Source organism: Lonchura striata, chromosome 1, assembly GCF_050655825.1.
Source record: "Lonchura striata isolate lonStrDom1 chromosome 1, ASM5065582v1, whole genome shotgun sequence".
Classification (NCBI taxonomy): Eukaryota; Metazoa; Chordata; class Aves; order Passeriformes; family Estrildidae; genus Lonchura; species Lonchura striata.
Window position 1 is genome coordinate 43844233 of NC_140703.1, and position 20341 is coordinate 43864573.

The window sequence follows — 20341 nt, forward strand, 5'->3', positions numbered from 1 at the left end:
GGAGAAATAAAAGTTCTGGTTGGCGGCAGCGGGCGGGCGGCGCGGGGCGGTGCGGGGCCGGGCCGGGCCGGGCCGCGGGCGGAGCGGGGTCCGCGGGGCCGCGCAGCGCCCCCAGCGCCCCGGGCGGGAGGCGGTGCGGGCGGGCGCGCGCAGCAGCGCTGCGAGCACGGGCTCCCTCGCTCGGATACGGTGCGGGCGGGCTCAGGAGGGGCGGAGCCGGCGGCGGAGAGTGATTCGGGCGGGCGTAACTGCGAACTTTTGTTTGGTGTGTTGTGTGAGTTAGTTTCCGCCGCCGGGACAGAGGCGCCGGCCGGGCTGGGCCGGGCTCGGGGAAGCGCCGCACGGCCGGAGTTGTTTTGCCAGTTGCCGCGGGCGGGTCGGCTTCCCGACCGAGGGGTGAGAAGCACCGGCGACAGCAGGACGAACCCGCGGCCCGGGGAGCGGGGCATGCGGGACTGGGAATCCGGGCTCTGAGCCGCCGAGCCCCGCCAGGGAAGCGCCGGGGGGTCCCGACGGAGCCATGGATCCTGGGCAGCCTCAAACGCAGCAGCCGCCGCAGGCGGCGCAGCCCCCGGCCCCGCAGCAGCAGCAGCCGCCGCCGCAGCCCCCTGGCCCGGTGTCGGGGGCCCCGGCCGGCGCGGCGCAGCCCCCGGGGGCTGGGCCCCCTCCGGCGGGGCACCAGATCGTCCATGTGCGGGGCGACTCGGAGACCGACTTGGAGGCGCTGTTCAACGCCGTGATGAACCCCAAGGGCGCCAACGTGCCACACACGCTGCCCATGCGACTGCGGAAACTGCCCGACTCCTTCTTCAAGCCGCCCGAGCCCAAGGCCCACTCCCGCCAGGTGAGGGGGAGGGAGGGCAGGGGCCCGCGCCGCGGGCGGGCGGGGGCAGCCCGGCCGGGCCGAGCTCCCCCTCCCCGCCGAGCTCCTCCCGGGGGAGGCGTGTGGGGGAGGGGGCCGGGGCGGGAATCCGCCAGCGGGGCGGGGGGCGCCCGGCCGGGGCTGTCGGGGCTCTCCGCCGCCCCCACACCCCTTTATTTGTTCTCCCCCTGGGGCAGGGCCGCCTCCCGCGCCCCGAGACGCCGACGGGGCCGGGACCCGCGGCGGGAGGGCGGGCGAGCGCCGGCCCCGTCCCTGTCTCCGGCGGGGCCCCGAACTCCACATCCGCTCCTTGGCCATCTCGGCCTCGACCGTGGGGGTGAGCCCCTAAAACTTGGGTGAAAACGCTTCGCTTGGAATGTCGCTTTGCGGTACAATTCCCTGCCCTCTGTAGAAGGGGTCGATGAAGTGGTGCCAAACCTACACCCCCTCGCCCCGTCAGACAGTAAATATGGATGTGATTTTCCACCATTTCAGCACAGCGCTGTTTTGAGTAGGATTAACCCCCCACGTACACACGCACGCACATCCGAAGTTAATTGCCGAAGCAGACGCCGGGTCTGCCGGCGTTCGGGGTCCGCCGGGCGCAGCGCCCGCGCCCCGGGCAGCGGCGACTGCAGGCTGCGGCCGGGGCTCGCAGCCCTGGGGCCGCGGCCGTGCCGGCCCGGGGAGGGAGCGATGCGGGGCAGGGCCGCGCAGCGAGCGGGGGAGGGATGCGGGGCAGGGCCGGGAAGGGGGCGGGGCAGGGCCGGGGGGAAGGGGCGATGCGGGGGCAGGGCCGGGGAGGAGCGGGGTGGGGTCTGCGGGGCAGGGTCTGTCTGGCCTCCGGCAGCGTTTGGTGTTTAAGCAGAGGGATTTTTGTACCAAGACCTAAGTGCTGGTGTGAATACGAGCGAAAGCTAACGATGTTAACCAGCGTTTTGGATGGAGACTGTGCCTACCTAGTCAAGTGTTATTAAGTAATGAACTTAGTTACTAAGCTATAAAATAGGTTGTATTACTGGCTGTTGTCACTTTATCTATGTAGCCAGTAAGGGTGAAACTCGCTGTGTACTGGTGCCTGGTACCCGTGTTGTTAAGGGTCTGTCAACATTTCCATTATTAAACTTCTGTTTTGAACGATTTATAGCTTGACTTCAGAAGTTCATTCCAGGCTGAACCTTGGCACGTACTCTCACAGCCTAGGAGTTAATTCATTTTCCAAATACTCAAAAAAAGCAGTCTGGCCTTCATATAGGAAGACTGAAAAGAAATTGGAAGGGGTGGAGCTGATCTGCTTCTGTAGTTTTGCTAGCTTTTGAGTTGCAGACCTTTAATAATGTACTGAAATCCAGCAAGGAATAAGGGTTTATGTATAGTGTTCTCCCAACTTGTGCAAATCTCATTGCGGTTCCATTGTGTACAAATCTGAATGGGTAGGCATTTGTCTAACACTTGGTGCTGTGTCTTGTTAAATACATTAACTGCAGTTAAATAGCTAACATGTTTGAAATGCTCTAAAAGTGTGTGATAGTCATACAACTTTCAGTTGTACTTTTAGGCTTAGCCTTACATTCCTTGTGTATGTTAATCTTTGCCTGTAAATCATACTTAGTTCGATTTCTGTTCCTAGTACCACTCAGTGGTTCCTAAAACATAAACTTGAAATCCAGCTAAAGCAAGAGAGAATCATTTGCTTCATTGTGGACTATTTTCATTTTTCCTTTTTGTTTAGTTGTGCCACATAAACATTCTGCTTAAAGAAAAGATCTCTATTTTCTATAATTCTGTGATTCTCAGGAGTTAAAATATTATAAATCCACTTGATTTACTACTTGCTTCTTTTGTCTGCATATAAGTGAAAACTGATTTGTTTCCACTTGAACACATGGAACTTCATGTGTGCTTGAAGGTTTCCATTTGAACACATGGAACTTCATGTGCTTGCACACATGAAGTGTGAGGGAGTGAAGCAGAAGTGTAACAGTGTGTAAGTGGGTCCTCTTATGGTGCAATACCTTGTAGAGAGGTGTGACAGGGATTGATACATGCATCTCATTATAGATGCCAATGTTGTTCTGGTTGTCTATAAAACCAGTTAATTGGTAAATATATTTTTAAAAGCCAATTTTACTTTAACCAGGTTTTTAGACCTGCCTTTTCTGTTCCATGTTGGGCATATATTTAGTACTGGCAAGGACTTTCTGTATATTTATGAGTGGTGACTTCTGTGAATGGGTTTGTGGGTCATTTCTGATTGACTGGTTCAACCTTTTGCTGAAGCTTTGCTTTGGATAAAGCATGGATAGACTGTAAAAGTTTGACTTAAAAATTTTAGTTATTAGGAAATGTTACATTCAGTCTTGTTTAGGTTTTTTGTAATGGTTGAATTAATAAGTCTTCCTCCATTGGAACTCACTGCTGCCAGTTTGTATTTCACTATTGCTTTTCTCGTTGTGTGATCTTTTAAATCCCTACGGGTGTGGGGGAAATGGTGTGGTGTGTGCATATACTTGAATCCCCACACCCACACTTGAAAAGGAGAGTGGGAAATTAACTCCTCCAGCAGAAAGTGGGTGTGATAGTAGTGAGTGGGTGCAGTCCAGTAACAAATCATTCAATGCACTGGATGAGATCTGCTGACTGCAGGCAGGTCTGTTCTTAACCCTGTGCTGAGGAGTAGGAACTTTAGTTTTCAAAATCAAACTAAGGGCTCTCAACACATACAGTTAATATTTCTTGACGTGCACAAGGGCTTTTGTGATGCTGATTTACCAGACTATATGGAGGCTTGCTTGAACAGTAACTAGAAAATAAGCAGAACTTTAGAACAACTGAGCTATGAATTTCTCTTGAAATGTTAATTTAAAGTGAAATGTCTTCTGGCAGCTGCATTTCTACTGAAATATGGGAATCTTAATAAAAATCATTTCACTCCTGGCAGGCCAGCACTGATGCCGGGACAGCAGGAGCCCTGACCCCACAGCATGTCCGAGCTCATTCCTCTCCAGCATCACTGCAGCTGGGAGCTGTTTCTCCAGGGACACTTACACCCTCTGGAGTAGTGACTGGACCTGGAGCTCCATCTTCTCAGCACCTCCGCCAGTCTTCTTTTGAGATCCCTGATGATGTACCTTTGCCACCAGGTTGGGAGATGGCTAAGACACCATCTGGACAGAGATACTTTCTTAAGTAAGTAAAATTTCTTTTCAACTAGCTGTATCTCTGGCTTTTTTTTTTTTTTTTTTTTTTGGGATAAATATGCTTTTACAATCTTAGAATTTCAGTAAATTTAATTGTCTTTAAAATATGTATTATTAAAAACATGCTTGTGATTTTAAGTAGGGGACCCTGCCACTTAAGTATTTCTCACATATCAACTCTACTGTTTCTGAAAACTTTATGGTACTCTGTGACTATTTGTCCTATCTTAATCTTAGCTAAAGAATGTTATCCATTATATTGTGTACTAAAAAATCAGTGAAATTAGCATAGTCATTCTTGAACAACGAGACTTTTGGATTTGCGGAATATTGTCAGAGTTGTTGTGCAGGTCAAGATACATTTTACCTCATTTTAATAATAGAGATGTAGAAATACAGAGTTAACTTTAGAGAGTATTGTAGTGACAGTATGGCAGGACTTATGTTTTGATTAAAGACAATTGTTTAAATACACAACCAAAATGTTTTTTGCCTATTCTCTCTTCCTGAGGTAATTAACATATGTGTTTGATTAGAGTATTTGTGTTTGTATATTAACTCAGCTACATTCCTGGCAATGAAAAGGAAATTTCAGAATTTCTATCATTGTTTCATGTTCCTAGAGCTGTAACTTTTCCACACAGTGAAATTAGTATCACCGTTTCTATAACTGAAGAAAAAGTTAGATATGCCATCCATTTGACACTCAATTCATGAAACTCTTTTAATCTGTGCAGTTTTCTAAAACAGCAGGGATTTGTCCTTCTTTCTGAAAATGTGCCCACCAAGACCATAACTTGCCCTCAAATACTTTGACTATAATTTGAACTTTTTATTTAACAGCAAGTCTCTAAATAACCCATTATATGTCATTTGCAGTGTAGGGAGAGGTAACACTGTGTTACTTATGGAAAACTTGTTTCAGCCAAGAAAAACATATTTATTACTACTTTTCTCACTCAAAATTGTGATTAATACAATTGAAGTAGTTGATCTTGTAGCTTCAAAAACAATAACAAATTTACATTGTCTGCAATGAAAATTGAACTTGCAGAACTTCTTAAAAATGTTTCTTGTTCCTGTAGCTGTGGTATTTCCATACAGAGAAATTTGCCTTTTCTTTTTTCAACCGAAAAGAGGTTGCAGTAGTTGCCTGAAATTATTTGAGCCTGATGATTCCCCGTTGAGAACAATCATTCTCTATTAGAAATATGAAAATAAGCATTGCTATAGATTGTGAAGATGTGATATTTTCTTTGGTGAAGTTTAACAGATCAGTGTGTTCTAGAATATGAGCTCTTCAGCAGGCACAAGTAGAAGGTTTTTTGAACTGTGTAATTTATGCTATTTGAGAACTGTAGCTCATTGAACCTTGAGGAAAGAACAGAATGAGTTTTGAAATGAAAAGCAAAGTTTTGTTTTGACTGTGCTAGAGCTCTTAAAGAGCACCTTATGAAGCATGAAAAATAGATATTTGATTTTAAAGTTTTACTGCCACAAATGTTTGTTCTTGATAGCACTGTCAATTTTACAGAAGATGAAAGAGTTTAAGAGATGAAAAATGTCTTCCTGCTCTTCTAATGAATTTTTTAAATTGTGCTCACTCAGGTGAAATCAGAGTGAAAGATTTATTCTTGGAAAGCTTTTTTTGCAGTTTGATTATTACCACAAAAATCTTTTCTTTTTCTTCTGCAAGTTTTTTTGTCCTTTCTTGGTGTCCTGGTATCCATTTCAAAGGGTCAGGTTTCAGCAAGAACAATAAAGAGCCTGAGACTGGAAAGTACACACAAGTCTGGCAATCTCATCTGCATGAGCAAGATCGTTTGTTCTCAAGCAGACATCCAAAGTAAATGATTGAAAGAGCTGCTAGCTGTGAAGGATGTGTCTTGAAGGGGAAAGGAGTGGAAACAAACCAGGTTGTTAGGAAAAAAAATAAAGGCTGTGCTTTTTGAACCTCTCCCTGCTGGGTCACATGCTGACCCTTGGGAGACTTTAAACAGTGTAATGGGCTGTTTCCTTTTGGCTTTCCTTGGGTGATGCTGTGGCATGGGAGAGTCTAACGAGGACAGCTCTGTTCGCACTTGAAGAACATTTGTTCATAAAAGGTTGCTTAATATGATCTACAGGTGAGATCCACCAGCATCATTGGAGTTTTTTAAGTTTTGTAAAAAGCATTTAAAGTGCTAGCACAATGTTTATTCTGTATGTGTAGGAAGCCCAAAGAAATTTAATAAAAGCTTTGAGTAGCAAGTTTGTATACTAAAGGTTTTTTTCAGTGATGAGTGGTAAGTTCTATTTCACATCCTACAAGCCCGCTAAAGCTCACATCTTGCCTAGTTATATCTTAAACATTTGCTTGACGTGTGAGTACTAAAATTTCTGATTGTAAATTACCTTTAATGTGGTTCCTTCTACGATATGCAGATTTCTAGTGTCTCTTCAAGTAGTTGGCTTTTTTTCTTCATTGGCTACATTGCTCTTTCTTTCCACTTGCTCTGTTCTGTAGCTACTCTGTGAACAGTCTGGTAATCAGGCTCTAGAAAGATTTTTGCAGAATAGGTAACAGTATTAGATCCTTTCCAGATGTCAGTAAGCCTTATGGTTGTAGTTATCGTAATATGCTACGGTGCAAAGAGAATAATACAAAATTGAGTATCATACTTAATACACTCTGGAATTACAGTCACTTCCACTAATCAGTGAGTCGAGCAGTGCAAACACAGTAATTTGTGCAAAGAAATTAAAATAGTGTATATGGGAGACAAAATACTTAATCATCTGTGTATGTGTGTATTCATAGAGATAGATGCACGGAGTTGTTTGGCCAGATATTTTATATACATACCCCATGTATCCATACATATTAAAAGAAGGTGAGAGCACTACTATAGGGTTTGAACCAGAACTACTCTTGTAAATTAGTTTATCATCTGGATAAATAGACCCCCTTATGTATGAATGCCCAACATATGATTTGCCAGAATTCCACTCATTAGCATTCATCTCACTGTTAGGAGTAGTAATGCTGAATTTAATTTTCCCTTAGCAGTGGGTTACGGCCTGCTTACTGTACAGCTGGTAAAACTATTTTTTATTGATACTGCTCCTTCAGAGGAGCTCATAAGTTAAGACTTGCTGGTTAGTAAGTGGTCACATCTGAGTCATCTCTCACTGGTGTAGCCCATTCTTAAACATACAGTAAAAAAGCCAAGCTTGGTTTGTGTGGTGATGTCAATTGCATTGCTTTTTAACCGCTTCCTGTTAGCCAGCTGCTGCTTGACATTTCGGTGAACTGTGCAGAAAGATAGGGAATCGCTCTCGAGGCAAAAGATACTGTGCAGTGGAAGTAGCAGACAACAGCTTGCAGAAAGAATAAACAAATTTTGCTCAGTTTTAGCATTACTTTTGTATCATTTTAAATTAGAGTTAAATTAGAGCTTGTGTAATACTTTTTCTCTTGTCATAGTGTGAGGAAAAGTTAACTGATTGTCCAGCAAAAAAGTCTTGTAATTATTTTTCCTACAGGAAGTAGTTCTTGCAAGCAGTTTATCAACAGCTTCCTATTTTTTCTGTGAAGTGTTGAATGACTTCCTGAAGGAGGCCAAGGTGGATTTCATTAGTGTTTGTGGGTGTGTTTGAGGTGTTTATCCATCTGGCAGAAAAAAAAGATTTCTGTTACACATTTCTCATGTGCTCCATTCAGAGATAGGGCTTTGGGTGTTACAAAACCAAGTAGTGTTAAGACAACAGGGGATTTTGTTGCTATGATTTTTGGTTTTGGTTTTTTTTTTAATTTCCTTACGTCACACATGAAAAATATCCAGTGACGATGTTGAATTTCTCTTGCATCCTGTTTTTACCCCTTACTGGTACTACCCACTACACCAGTATCTTCTGCTTCCCTCGGTCTCTCCACCCCACCAAAGTAATCTTAGTTTGCAAGGACAAAAGATGTTTGTTGGAAAAGCTGCAGCCACAGCTGCAGATTTTATTGAATACCTTAATTTAGTGAAGTGCATATTCGGAGTCATCAATATGACTTCTTGTGTTTATAGTTCTATAGTTCAAGCAAGCTGGTCCGTAAAATAGCAGTATTGTTAGAATCCAAAACTGTAGCCACTGCTTTTGACGGGCTTCTTCACTTTTGAAGATCTTTGGTTGCTAAATTCTATTTGTAATATGTCAAGTTAGTTACATTTTTATATTGATGATTTGACTGTTGAAGAAAATACTCAAAAGATTAAAGATCTCCCTAGAAAAAGCCATGAAAAAATGGGACTGTGGACACTGTCAGTTTCGGAACATTGCTGAAGGAAAAACATTAGTTAAAACACTTTCAAAGAAAAGCCTGCTGTGGTATGTTTTTGACAATTTAAGGGAAGACAGTCACAGTACTACTAAGTGTGTATTTTTCCTTCTACTTCTTACTTTGAAGAGTCCTATGAAAGTACAATAACACAAGTTTTTTCGAATTCACAGTTCTACTGGACATTTCAATATATTTGAAAGTGCTGAGGAAGAATAAGGGCAAATATGCCTCATTAGTGTTAGCACTGAGACTGGCATCAATGAAAGTAGTGGAACACATTTCCTTGTGTTTGGTGAAACAACGTTATCTATGCATTCAGTACTCTGCTGTACAAAGGTGATTTCATAAGACTATTCCAAAAAGCAGTTGAGATATGATTTCAGGTGAACCAAAAACATATCTCATGGTTTTCACAAATTGTTTTTTATTATTTATAAGCATATAGACATTTATTATCTTCAGAAGAAAATAGAGCTGGGGAAAACACAGCATCTGTGGCACCTAGCTGGAAGTAAATAATTAAAATCTCTCTGAGGATTTTTTTTTAATTAGTTGTTGATCTGAACCTTTCTTCTTCCCATGGGTTTTTGTCTTTCACATGTTTTTCATAAAAGTCTTTGTGCGTTATAGTATCTGATTCTGGGTTTATATAGGTATCTCATACTGCTTTCCTATCTCCTGAATCAAATTTGAGATCAGCTTTATCTTACTGGTGTTCTGAAAACTTTTTATTGTGTTGAAAGCTGTAATTGTGACCAAGTCTTAACTTATAATTTAAATACTAAGTTATCTCTGATTAGTAATAAGAAGAGTGTTTGAATACAGAATAATCAGAATTTCATGTTTTAAAAAGATGCTTCTGTGATTCTACTTATGAAATATTTTGTCTGGTTATATTTGAGTTAGAGTTGTAACATTAAGCTCTATGGTTGTAATTGCACTGCTGTAGAACTACTTCTGCTGCTTTTTTTTTTTTTTTTTTTTTTTTTTCCCCTGTGTGTGGAAGATGGCAAATTACAGTAGTGGGGTTTTTAGTAGTCATCTGGCTTGTTGCATAGGATAGTCTTAACCCCTCAGTCACATGATGGAAATTCCTGCTTGACAGAAAGCAGTAAAATAATAAAAGCATGTTAATTTGAAAATTCCCATGAATGCAAGACTGAGCGCTACATCATATTTTTGCAAGAAGCTTCTAATGGGCAAATACTGTTGAACTGATCAGTGGCATGTTTGGGTAAAATCATACCCAAGATTTTTACAAGATTCATCTCTTAGTCTCTTATCTTTCTCCTTCTGGAAATGAAAAAATAACAGTAGCTTTAAAATTCAAAATGTAAAGCCACCATTTATACTTTGCTCAATTTCCCTCTGCAATTGTGGCACAACAGCTGCAAATTTTTAAAAGCTGAGACAGCAAGCAAATTGGATTTTTCACTCTGTCTGGTTTTAAACTAAACCCTCAGAGAAAGTAACTAATTAGCACTGGGAGTGCTGAAATATTTAATGTCAGGACCTAAATTAAATCACATGTAAAAGTAAAGCAGAGTTCCTGTTGCTCTCAAAGACACATTTTCTGGTATGGGTATGGGATGTAAGCACTGGGTGCAAGTGCTTAGGAGGTGATGTCCAGGAGAGCAAGAGGTGTTGCTCAGGGCTGAGGTACAAGATTAAAACTAATCTGAGTTACAAGCAATCTTGATTAAGACTAGACACCTCTCCTCTGCAACCAGCCAAAGAAAAGAAGAACAAAAATGAGGTAAACAGCAACAGAGATCTGTCATCCAAAACTAGGGATGTTCATCCTCCTTTTATATGTGGCCAGAGCACTACATGTGTTTTATCTTCATAGCTGGGAAAAATTCAGATGATGTAATTAGATTTAGTTTAACCTTTTAAAACTTAAAACTGATAGATGCTCAGTTCTTGTATTAATTTGTGTCCTTGTGTTTTTATACATTCCAACATACTTGCATTTATTGTTTGTACAGTTCTCATATACCTGTGCAGTAAAACTCAAAAATGGTGGGTGGAACTTGCTGTCTTTTGTTATTTGAGTAAATTTTTTTTTAAGGTGTGTTTTTTTCTTTTTTTTTCCTCTCCTAGTGGCAACAAGCTGTGAGTGATTATGTTAAAATGCTGTTATTTCCCTGACTCGGTTTCTCATGTAAATGATAAAGAAAATTTCACTTGGTTGAGTGCAGGAAATTTATGGGAGATTTCTGTGAGTAGCAGTCCTCTGGTAGGTGCCCCTAAGATATGGCTGAAGTACCATGTATTTGGCCCAAGAGCCCAAGAGAATGACAGACTTGTGTCTAGGGGAAATTTAACAGCATGGGGGTTAGCATGATGGGAAACAAATTCTTGGAGGAATGTTGGATTGGAATGTTAACAGATAGATGCCATGTGCTGGCTGGACACTGTCTCCCAAACAGTTTGCTCAACCTGATTTTGATGTCAAGTTCTGTTGGGAAATTTACCAGATGAACTGTATTTTTTGTTAAGCACTTGAATAGGAATTTAAAACATGGGAAAAATTTGTTTTTAATACAAAAACGGTATCTCATAGCTACTTTTTGCTAAATAAAACTGGAGTTTTATTTGGAGAACAAAAGTTTTTGTAAGGCGTGACTAAGCTCTGTCACTGTTTCATGGCCTCCTGAAGTGCTTCTTGGAGTCTGTTTTCTGGGATTCACTCTGTTGCTGTTTTATTTGGCTTTTAACTATGTTACTTCACACTGTATTTCAGGCAAGTATTCTAAATTGCTGGTTAAGTCAAAGTAATGATACAAAGCTGCCTTATAAAGTAAAACTTTTACCAGCATGCTGCCTGTCGGTCATGTCAGTTGCTAAGGAGACAAAAGCTGTCTTGAAAATAATCTTGGACTTTGCTTTAATTTTGCTAACGAGGCTTTGCTGCATCACAGTGAAAGACCAGATCTCTTGTTGAGTGTCTGACATGCTGTTTGGTAACTTAGATCAGTGTTAGGAGTTCAGTGTAGTTACTGATTATTACACTGAGGTTGTGAAGCCAGTTTTTTTTTCTGCTGAATTTTTTTATAGGAAAGTGAAATAAAGGTCATTAACTATTGCTAGTTTATCTCCAATGGGTTCTGATTTATTGAGAACTTGGGTTGGAAGTCTGTCTGCGCTACATAGTATTGTTTAAACAGTGTTACAACTTCAAGGATGACTTTCCCTTTCTGATTCCTTTGTTGCAAATAACTTTTTTGCCTTTACTGGTTATCAAGTTAAACATCTATGGCTGAATAAAGCATCTGAAAGTGAAGAAGCCTAAGTTTATAGGCAAAATGTAATTCTTTGATTAAAGAAAATAAATGCACCTCACAGGTATCTTTTCTTATTGGATCTCACTTTTCAGTTATTTTTTCTAATTTGTTGTACTTATTTGAAAAGCTTGGATGGCAAGTCCTCTGCAATCATTTTGATTGCAACATTTCATGTTGTCTCTTTAGAATGGTGAAAAATAGAGTAAAAGAGAAATTTCTTCCTGTGTTTGCTAGCTATGCTGTTGGTGTAGTTGATATGTCCAATGAACACATAATTCAGTAGCGATTTTTATTTACAAAATTTTTGTCACTCCCAGAGCAGCCAGCTTTGCATGAGTTAAGGATTTTAAATATATATACTTAAAAAGGTGTAATCTGATATATGAAAGGCCATGGCAAAGTTGCTTTGAAGCATGTTCTATGCCATCTTTAGAGGCTGTTTTTGCATGTATAAGAAAAACATGTTTGCAGATAATAATAATAATACTGTGCTGTAACTGGATTTTAGGTGTCCATTGACTTCAGTGATAGTCTTTGGGTCATGATGAATTGTACTAATTTAACAATGAAATATTTTAAATACTTACAGATTTCAGTGAAAACATTTAATAGCAAATTATGTGGTTATAGGAATTTGTACACAAGAGCCTGACTAAGCTAAAATTGGCTGTGTTCTAGTTCATGTGTGGATATATTTTTGAAAGCTTTTTTTTATGCTGCTGTTTACAGAATTATGTTATCATCAGTGTGGACATGTGTTTTATTTTTATACCTTTGGCCTCTAAGCACATGCACACCTAATTTCTGACTGTGTATATCACTTCTTTTCAGTGAATATAAAATTTGAACTGAAGTAAGCATTCTCTTTCATAGCTGGTATTTCAGGTTTTCACTTTTTGTGAGATTTTAATTCTAAAACTAAGCAGACCTAAGATTTTGGAACAAAATAATTCATAAGTAACAGAGCGCACAAACTTTCAGATTTGTAGTGTTAGAACTCTTAATCTTTGTGATTGTGAAGCTTTGTCTTTTTATTTTTCCTGTAATGACTAATAACAGGAAAAAGATCTATTGGATATTTAATATTCTGGTAATTTAGACATTGGTTAGGCATAAGGAAGAGAAAATGTGAAACAGCCCTTAGCATAAACAGTTAGTTAAGAATTAACATTTTAGCATCCATGTTAACAAGGTCAAAGGAAGTCTTAATTACATGCTTTTAAAGATTGTTTGCAATTCCAAGTTGTCCCCATTTTTTATGACGTTGTCCGACAGGTCCTGACATGATCAGCTTTGTGTTATGCAAATTTGTTGAGGAAGTTGGACAGTTCATTGTTTTGTTAATTAATTAAATTTCATTTTTATTTGGTAATATATCCAGGAAAAAGAATCAGTCAATCAAGTTCATCATTGTGGTACCAATCTTCCAACTTTCACTTTTGGTATTGCGTTGGAGTAGGGAGCAGGGAAGCAGAAGGGGGATGCTTTTGTTTTCTTCTGGTGCAGCTATTTGTGTAGCTTTTGCTGACAGCTACAGTTTGAATCCTGTTTATGCTGTGATGGTGAGCAACTCGGAGATTGTGGATGAACTTTAACTGATTGCTTTGTTCTTCAGGCTTGTTGGAGTAGAAGTGTAGGCTCCTGTCTGTGTCATACTTGACCTTTTCTAAATGCCCTCAAAGGCTTGCTCTCTGAAACCTAAGGGGGACGATTTTAAGTGGTTTTCAAGCTAAGGTAACAACTAACTTACCAAATAGCTGAGGGAGTGGCAATGAAGTGACAATTGCTGGCTTTTTGTAATGGATAAAATTTATTGGAAGAAGTCCTTTATATCTGCAAGAAACAGTTGAGCTCTTGTTTTCTGCATGCAAATGTGCATACGTGTTTGTGTGGAATTGATTTGAAATACAGGAGATCCTGGTGTTGATGCCTTTTACTTTGCCAGGATCTTTGCATAGTTTGCCTATAACTTCATAAAATTGTTTATGTGAAAGGTATAAGCAAACCTACAGTTTTGCTGATGCACGCTGATTTTACTTCTTAACTAGCTTATATGACTTCTTTCTGATTTCTCCTGGTAAATATATTTGATCATTATAGTCCTTACCTGCAGCTGGGACATGAACTTACGAGACCTTAGACTACTTTACTGAAGTATATAAAAACTGAATGCAGCCATTCAGTTATGCACCTACCGTTGATTAAAACTTTGCAGTCTCGACTGCCGTTTGCAGGTATTTATGCACGTACTGTCTCTCTTCATCTAGTCAAACTGCAAGATGCACTTTAGATAAAAGATGTTCTCTTGTATATGGTTCAATTCAGTTCTTGACTTCCAGCTAAAAATCTTGTCTGTTCTGCAAGCTGCAGAAGAATAAAGAAGATACAAATTCTTGCAAGCAAACACCAAAAAGTTATATTAAATTAATATATATAGGCTGCAGTGCAGTAGCAACTTGTGCTATCACACTGTGCTTTATACCACAGTCCTTTCATTTGCACTTCATTAAGACTAATTGGTTTTCATTTAGGTTTGTATAAATCCTGCATACCATTTGAGGAAATATTTCTGCTAAAGAAGAAATTGATTTGTCAAAGCTATTAAGCTGTTTAGCTCATGTTGATGCCCAGCATTTTTGATAGTGCTGCTGGATCCTACAGCAAGGCTGAACTGCAGAAGCAGATGATGGTGTTGTGTTTATCATAGAGGTATCTTTTTGAGTAACGCATCTAAAGTATAATTAAAATTATCAGGTGAAGGAAAAAAATCAGAAGATGATACGTGATAGAAATGGATATAAAAACCAGCAGTGCTGGTGGTAGGGATGCAGTACAAGTAGCTATGCTGGTCTCTTTAAGTCTCCTCTTGATGTTCTTGAAGTATTTTAGATGTTCAAGATGTTCAGTTTTAAAACCCAGCAACTGCTGGGCCCTGCCGACATTGCTTTTGTAAGAGAGCTTGTTAACAGCATTAGTTGAAACTTCCCCCATTTATACAAACCACGTCCAGATGCCTGTCCAGGTAACTCTCTTTTTGCTAGTAGTGATCAGGAGCAAATTTCTTGCAAAGACTAAGCAGAACAGGCGTATCTCTTTGCTCTTCAAGCAAATACTCTTCTCTGAGAACTCTGCTGGCTTCCAACTGTCCTCCAAGACTTGTGTTGTCTCTGCCTGAGATCCCTTTTAACATGCATGCTTTGGCAAGGAGTCTGTCTCACTGGTTGTCTGTCCACTGCATGAAGAAACACCTTCCATCTCTACTAAGCTTGGCCCCCATCAGCTGCATTCAGTGGTGCCCAGTTCTTACTTTAAATGTGACAATGAACAATTGGTACATATTTGTTCTATTCAAGATTGCTGTCTTTTCCTCTGGAAACCACTTTTGAAATTTGAAGATCTGCTGGATCTTCCTGGAATAGAAGCTTTTTTTCAGTTAACCCTGCCACCCATCTTTTTCATATCCTGAATTAATGCATTTTCCAATTTTTGTTATTTTTCAAGTGAAGGGTTAGGGATGCTTTGCAGCATTCACCATTCTGAACCTTCCATCTAAAATTACTCAATTTATTCTTACTGCCACTTGTCCTTTTATTCTGTATACTTTCTTTTTCTCCCCAGTTCTTTGCAGTTAGCAGTTGACCAAAAGTACATTTGTATAATTGGGGAACTATGGTGCTGCTGCTGCTTTCTCTTGGATAGATTCCAGTGTATAGGCTCTTGTGGAAGTAAGCGAGAGACCCACCTCTGGTGCAAGAGCTGCTGATTCCTCCTTCCTAGTGTTGTGTGCTTGCTTTATAGTTTCTTACTGGTAACTGGTTTTTTGTGTCATATCAGGACCTATCTGCATCCTGTAGCTGCCTTTTGTTTGTTTTAATAAAAACCAACAATACTTGCTGTTACTAATTAGATTGTGTAGTCATTGGTTTCTGAAGCTTAATGCCTACTGTGAGTGCTGTGTCTGCAGAAGGGGAGCCTTCTGAATAAATGTTGGGAGGCAAATACTTCTCTTGCTGCATTCATCTCAAAAGAGAAAGGTCATCTGCACTTGAGTCTAGCTGGTGTTTGGGAGCTGCTTCCATGAAACGGAAGTATGCTGGTTTGAGAAAATGATGTGTATGTGCTTTTAAAAGGATCAGTTTCTAGAACAAAACATTTTGTGGATGATAGTACACATGTACTTAATGATATACTAGAGGTACTGAACCTATTCAATGTATGTAGGTCTTGAATGGTAATTAAAGAAGTGAGCAGTGGCAGTGTATTTGGAAGATGGCTTATGTTTCTTCATATACCCTGTTTCTGTGATGTTGAAACAATGTCAGTCTCAACCATGCTTTGGAACTGTCATTTGATATGCTACTAAATTTTGCTACAAAACCGCTTCTGCCTATACCATGCTATACTTCTTAGTATCTGAATATCACATGCTTACACCATATTTTTCTGTGCCATGCAGTATGTCTACATAGCACAATAGTTGAGTAACCAAAAGAGAAGTATTTGGCTCTGCAGAATTGTGATTTTAAAGATTGTCAACCATCTGTAACTGATTTTGTGATATGGAATATGTTGTTTCAAATGTAGCAATTAGTAAGTAGATAATAAGGAGACAGTTGGCTGAGTCTGAAAAACACCTGACTAATTAGCTCAGTGGAAACTTTCTTCTCACAGTAGTAAAGGTTGATTGATTCTGCATAGACAGCTCAGCATTGTCCAGCTCTTAAGTTGACTGGACAAAGAACCATGACTCAACAAGTGATCTAGACATGGTTTGGAGTTTTTTTATTTGTTTTTCCCCTGAAGTTCACAACCACAGCCATTAGTGTCATTGTCTGTCCAACCTAGTACTTAGTGAAGGTTGGTCATTCTTCCAACCTTCTGCTGAAAGCACACAAATGTTCCTAAAGCTTAATCAGGTCAGAAGTGACCTGTTGAGCCAAGGCTGGAAAACAGTCAAGGTTGGAGATGCCATATTCTCCCTTCTTCCTATTAAAACGATCCTTTATAAGATGTTTTCTTTGCAGCACAGCCAAATATCTGATGTAGTTCCTGGTGGACACAATCATTTTGTAAAGCAGATGAAGTTTCTCTACTAGAGAAAAAAATTATTTTTAGGTAGTATTTTCTTGTGATTAAAATGAGAGCAATTAAGGCAGTTGCTATATTGGGTTTGCATAGTAGGATTTTGATAGCTGGGTGCTATAGGAATGATTTCTTTGAGATGTTACTAGAAGCTTCCTCCATTCTCACAGAGCCAATGCCATCTGGCTCTAAGAAGCTGGCAAAGACCAAAGCCATCAGTGACAGGTAGTTCTTCTGGAATAATATAGTTAAGAAGAAGATAGAAAAACTGCTGCAGAACAGCAATAGCTGAGGAGAGGAGTGGGAGTATGTGAGAGGAGCAGCCCTCTAGACCCTCAGGTCAGTGCAGAAGGAGGGATAGGAGGTGCTCCAGTCTCTGGAGCTGAAATTCCCCTGCAGCTTCTGCTGCCAGCCCCTGGTGAGGCAGGTGTGCCCCTGAAGCCCATGGAGGTCCATGAGGATGCAGAGATCCACCTGCAGCCCCTGCAGGACCTCATGCCAGACCAGGTGGATGCCAGGTGGACCAGGAGGCTGTGACCCCATGGAAAGCCCACACTGTAACAGGCTTCTGGCAGGACCTGTGACACCATGGAGAGAGAAGCCCACACTGGAGCAGGTTTTCTGGCAGGACTTGCGAGCCCATGGGGCATTCACACTGGAGCAGCCTGTCCTGGGGAGGACCCACACAGCTCCTGCTAATTCACACAGGAGCAGTCTGTGGGTAGATGTCATGTTGGAGCTGTTAGTGAAGGGCTGCATCCCATGGGAGAGACACCACACTGCAGCAGAGGCCTTTCCCCTGAGTAGAGAGCATGTGATGAACTGACAGCAGCCCCCATTCCCCTGCCCCCTGCACTGCAGTCAGGCAGAAAGCAGACAAATCAGAAGTGAAGTTGAGCTCAGGGAGAAGGAAGTGTTGGGTAAAGATGTTTTTTAAGTTTTGTGGGGTTTTTTCTCATTATTCTACTCCGATTTGACTGGCAATAAATTAAAGTTGTTTCCCTGCATCATGTGTTTTGCCTGTGACTGTAACTGGTGAGTGATCTCTCTGTCCTTACCTCAACCCATGAGCTTTTTGTTATATTTTCTCTCCAGCTGAGGAGAGGAGAAATAGCGCAGCTTTGGTGGGCACTTGGTGGCCCACCAGGGTCAGCCTATTACATTTTTATGGTCTGTTTCATATACTTAAGTTAGTCCTGTGTTGTGATATTCCATGACCTCGTTACATTGAGTAAATTCTCCAAATTACTGTGCTGTACTCTACAGTGTGATACTTAATCAGTAATTCATCCGGAGATCTGCCTTACTGGAATACCTGGTTAACATGTATCAATTTTTTTTGGTTGTTGCTTGCAGATCATATTTATGCAATTTCTTTTAAGCATATATCATATTTAAGCAATTTCATGAAGTGCTGGCATGTTACTGGATGTATAATACAGTAATTGCATTTCAGTCAGTCTATAACATGGTTTTTTAAATGTATATGGTGAGTGATGAGTCAAAATTGAAGAAATTGCTCCTTGTCTATGAAATCATCCTCTGTATTTGTACTGTCACTGTACTGTAATAATGGTTTCTGAGCAAGCTAGAACTGAGAAGAGGAAACCAGATAGAACAGAGAGAAGCTTATTTCCATAGGGAAAGCATGTCTTATAATGTAGTTTGATTTTGGAAAGAAGTATTACAGTGCTTACTTCTCATCTGATTCCAGAGCGTGGCTGTAATGTGAGCTCATCACATTGGTACATAGGGATGGTCTTTTGTCAGCAGTGGTCCTCCCCAGTTCTTGTTGCTACAGCCAGTCTTAATTTTTCTCTTTCCATTGTTGAACTTGTCATGGCAGATGGGATGTGGGTAAGTAAAGTCATGGGAAGACAGCAGACCCTAATGAGGTTAAAGATGTTAGAAGAGGTAGAGTTTGAAGAGGGAAAGCAAGCTCTGTGTACAGATTTTGTCTGAGGCAGTCTTTCTGGGTTTTGTACCTGAAGCTGTGCACAGTTACGCTATAAGTCATATATCAGCTTTTTTTGTGATTATATTTTTGCAGCTAACTCATTCTCTGATCCAGGTCATGGTGTGACTTCTCAGAGGAAGTGAGGTAGATGCATCCCAAGAGTTAATTAAGCAAATCAGTAATGGTACTAAAGAGAGGTGCATGTGGCATCATTACACCTGACATCAGAATCTAGTTGTACTTTTTTGTCAAAATAAGCCTCTATTCCATAAAGTATTTTGTTTACACTTGGGATGACTGAGATTGGGAGTTTAGAGGAGCTTCTTGGTTGTGTGGTAGGTTAGGTATTTTGGTTTGGGGTTTTTTGGGGGGAATGTGCATTATTTTTTTGTTGTATAGTTTGCTTATTTTTTACATTTACTGTCAATACTATTCTCTGCAATTCAAAATCACATGCTTACCATTTCCTGTGGAAAAAATAGTGAATTCTATATTGCCTTGTTGTGGGCAGCTTTAGTGGGTATTTAATCCATTTGTTTTGTCTGCAGTAAATATATTATAGGTTCAACTAATGCTGTTTTTACTCATTTACCCTGTGATGCAATCAAACACTATTTTAATGAACTTCATAGTGGCTGAACATAAACCTACATGTACAGGAGAAACAACACAAAATTTTAAGGCTTTATTGAAATGTTATTTCTGAATTCTTGACTAAAGCTTCTAAGCAGTGTTCTTCAGATATCTTCTTTCTAATAAGTTCACTGGGGATATTGAACACTGTCATTGCAAGTGTAATTGAGTAATAAGGCATAATGTTTATTCTTGTCTGTCTTGAATCCAGATTCTGTTATGAACCTCCAGAAAAGGGGCCCTTTAGGTTTTTCTGTTAATCTTTATGCACATCATTTCAGCTATGGTGATGCTCAACAAATATAACAATCCTAAATCTAAAATACAGAGTTGGTTGACTACTGTCCTCAAGAAGTGAGTTTAGAAAGTATACAAAATTTCACGTTTTAAATTGTATTTTGATATATTTGGTTCAAAAAACACAAAAAAACCCCAATCCCCCTTGTGTAGGCACCTGTAGGTATGTGATCATAATCTTCTGTTTATGGAATTTGCATTATTGTGCTGTTTATAGAAACACAGGTCTCACTGAATGGAGTAGCTGGAAACATGGTGTAAGATGGTCTACTTTGGTGTCTAACTGAAAATGTCAGTCTTCTGGTCCAAATATGTGGTACATCAGTGGGGTACAGAGGAAATAATATAGATAAATTTGTATAATTCTTTGGTTTAGATGGGGCTTTTAGCGGGTCATTCTTGGTTTTGGTTTCTTTTAGTAAATAAACCTATTAATTATTAATAATTAATTATAATAGTATAATTAATTATAATATTATAAATAATATTATAATATAATATAATAATTAATTATTAATATTAATATTATAGTATTAATATTTAGCTTAATATGAACTTTGCAAACAGCAAAAATTAATAGGAAAAAGGAGTTTTTAGTGAGCCATATGGAGAAGAAAAATTAAAAAGCAGTCATGTTTGTCTGGCTTGTAAACTTCAAGTTTTATTGCAGCCATCTGTGTAGAGTTACCACCTTTCTTCACTGAAACTGGACTA

The 20341-nt window shown here is 40.2% G+C and overlaps 1 protein-coding gene across 7 annotated transcripts in view; it reads left to right on the forward strand.

Moving 5' to 3' along the window:
- The first annotated feature begins 242 nt into the window (after window positions 1–242).
- The window catches only part of YAP1 (Yes1 associated transcriptional regulator), an 87611-nt gene continuing 67512 nt past the window's right edge, over window positions 243–20341 (forward strand). For 2 of the 7 annotated variants that reach the window (XM_085575704.1, XM_031505012.3), the window contains exons 1-2: window positions 243–844; window positions 3804–4051. In XM_085575704.1, the coding sequence (XP_085431830.1) occupies window positions 521–844; window positions 3804–4051 (572 nt within the window). In that variant the 5' untranslated portion in view covers window positions 243–520. The remainder of the gene's footprint in view (window positions 845–3803; window positions 4052–20341) is intronic. The other 5 variants (XM_085575681.1, XM_021529333.3, XM_021529331.3 and 2 more) reach the window with 3 other exon arrangements.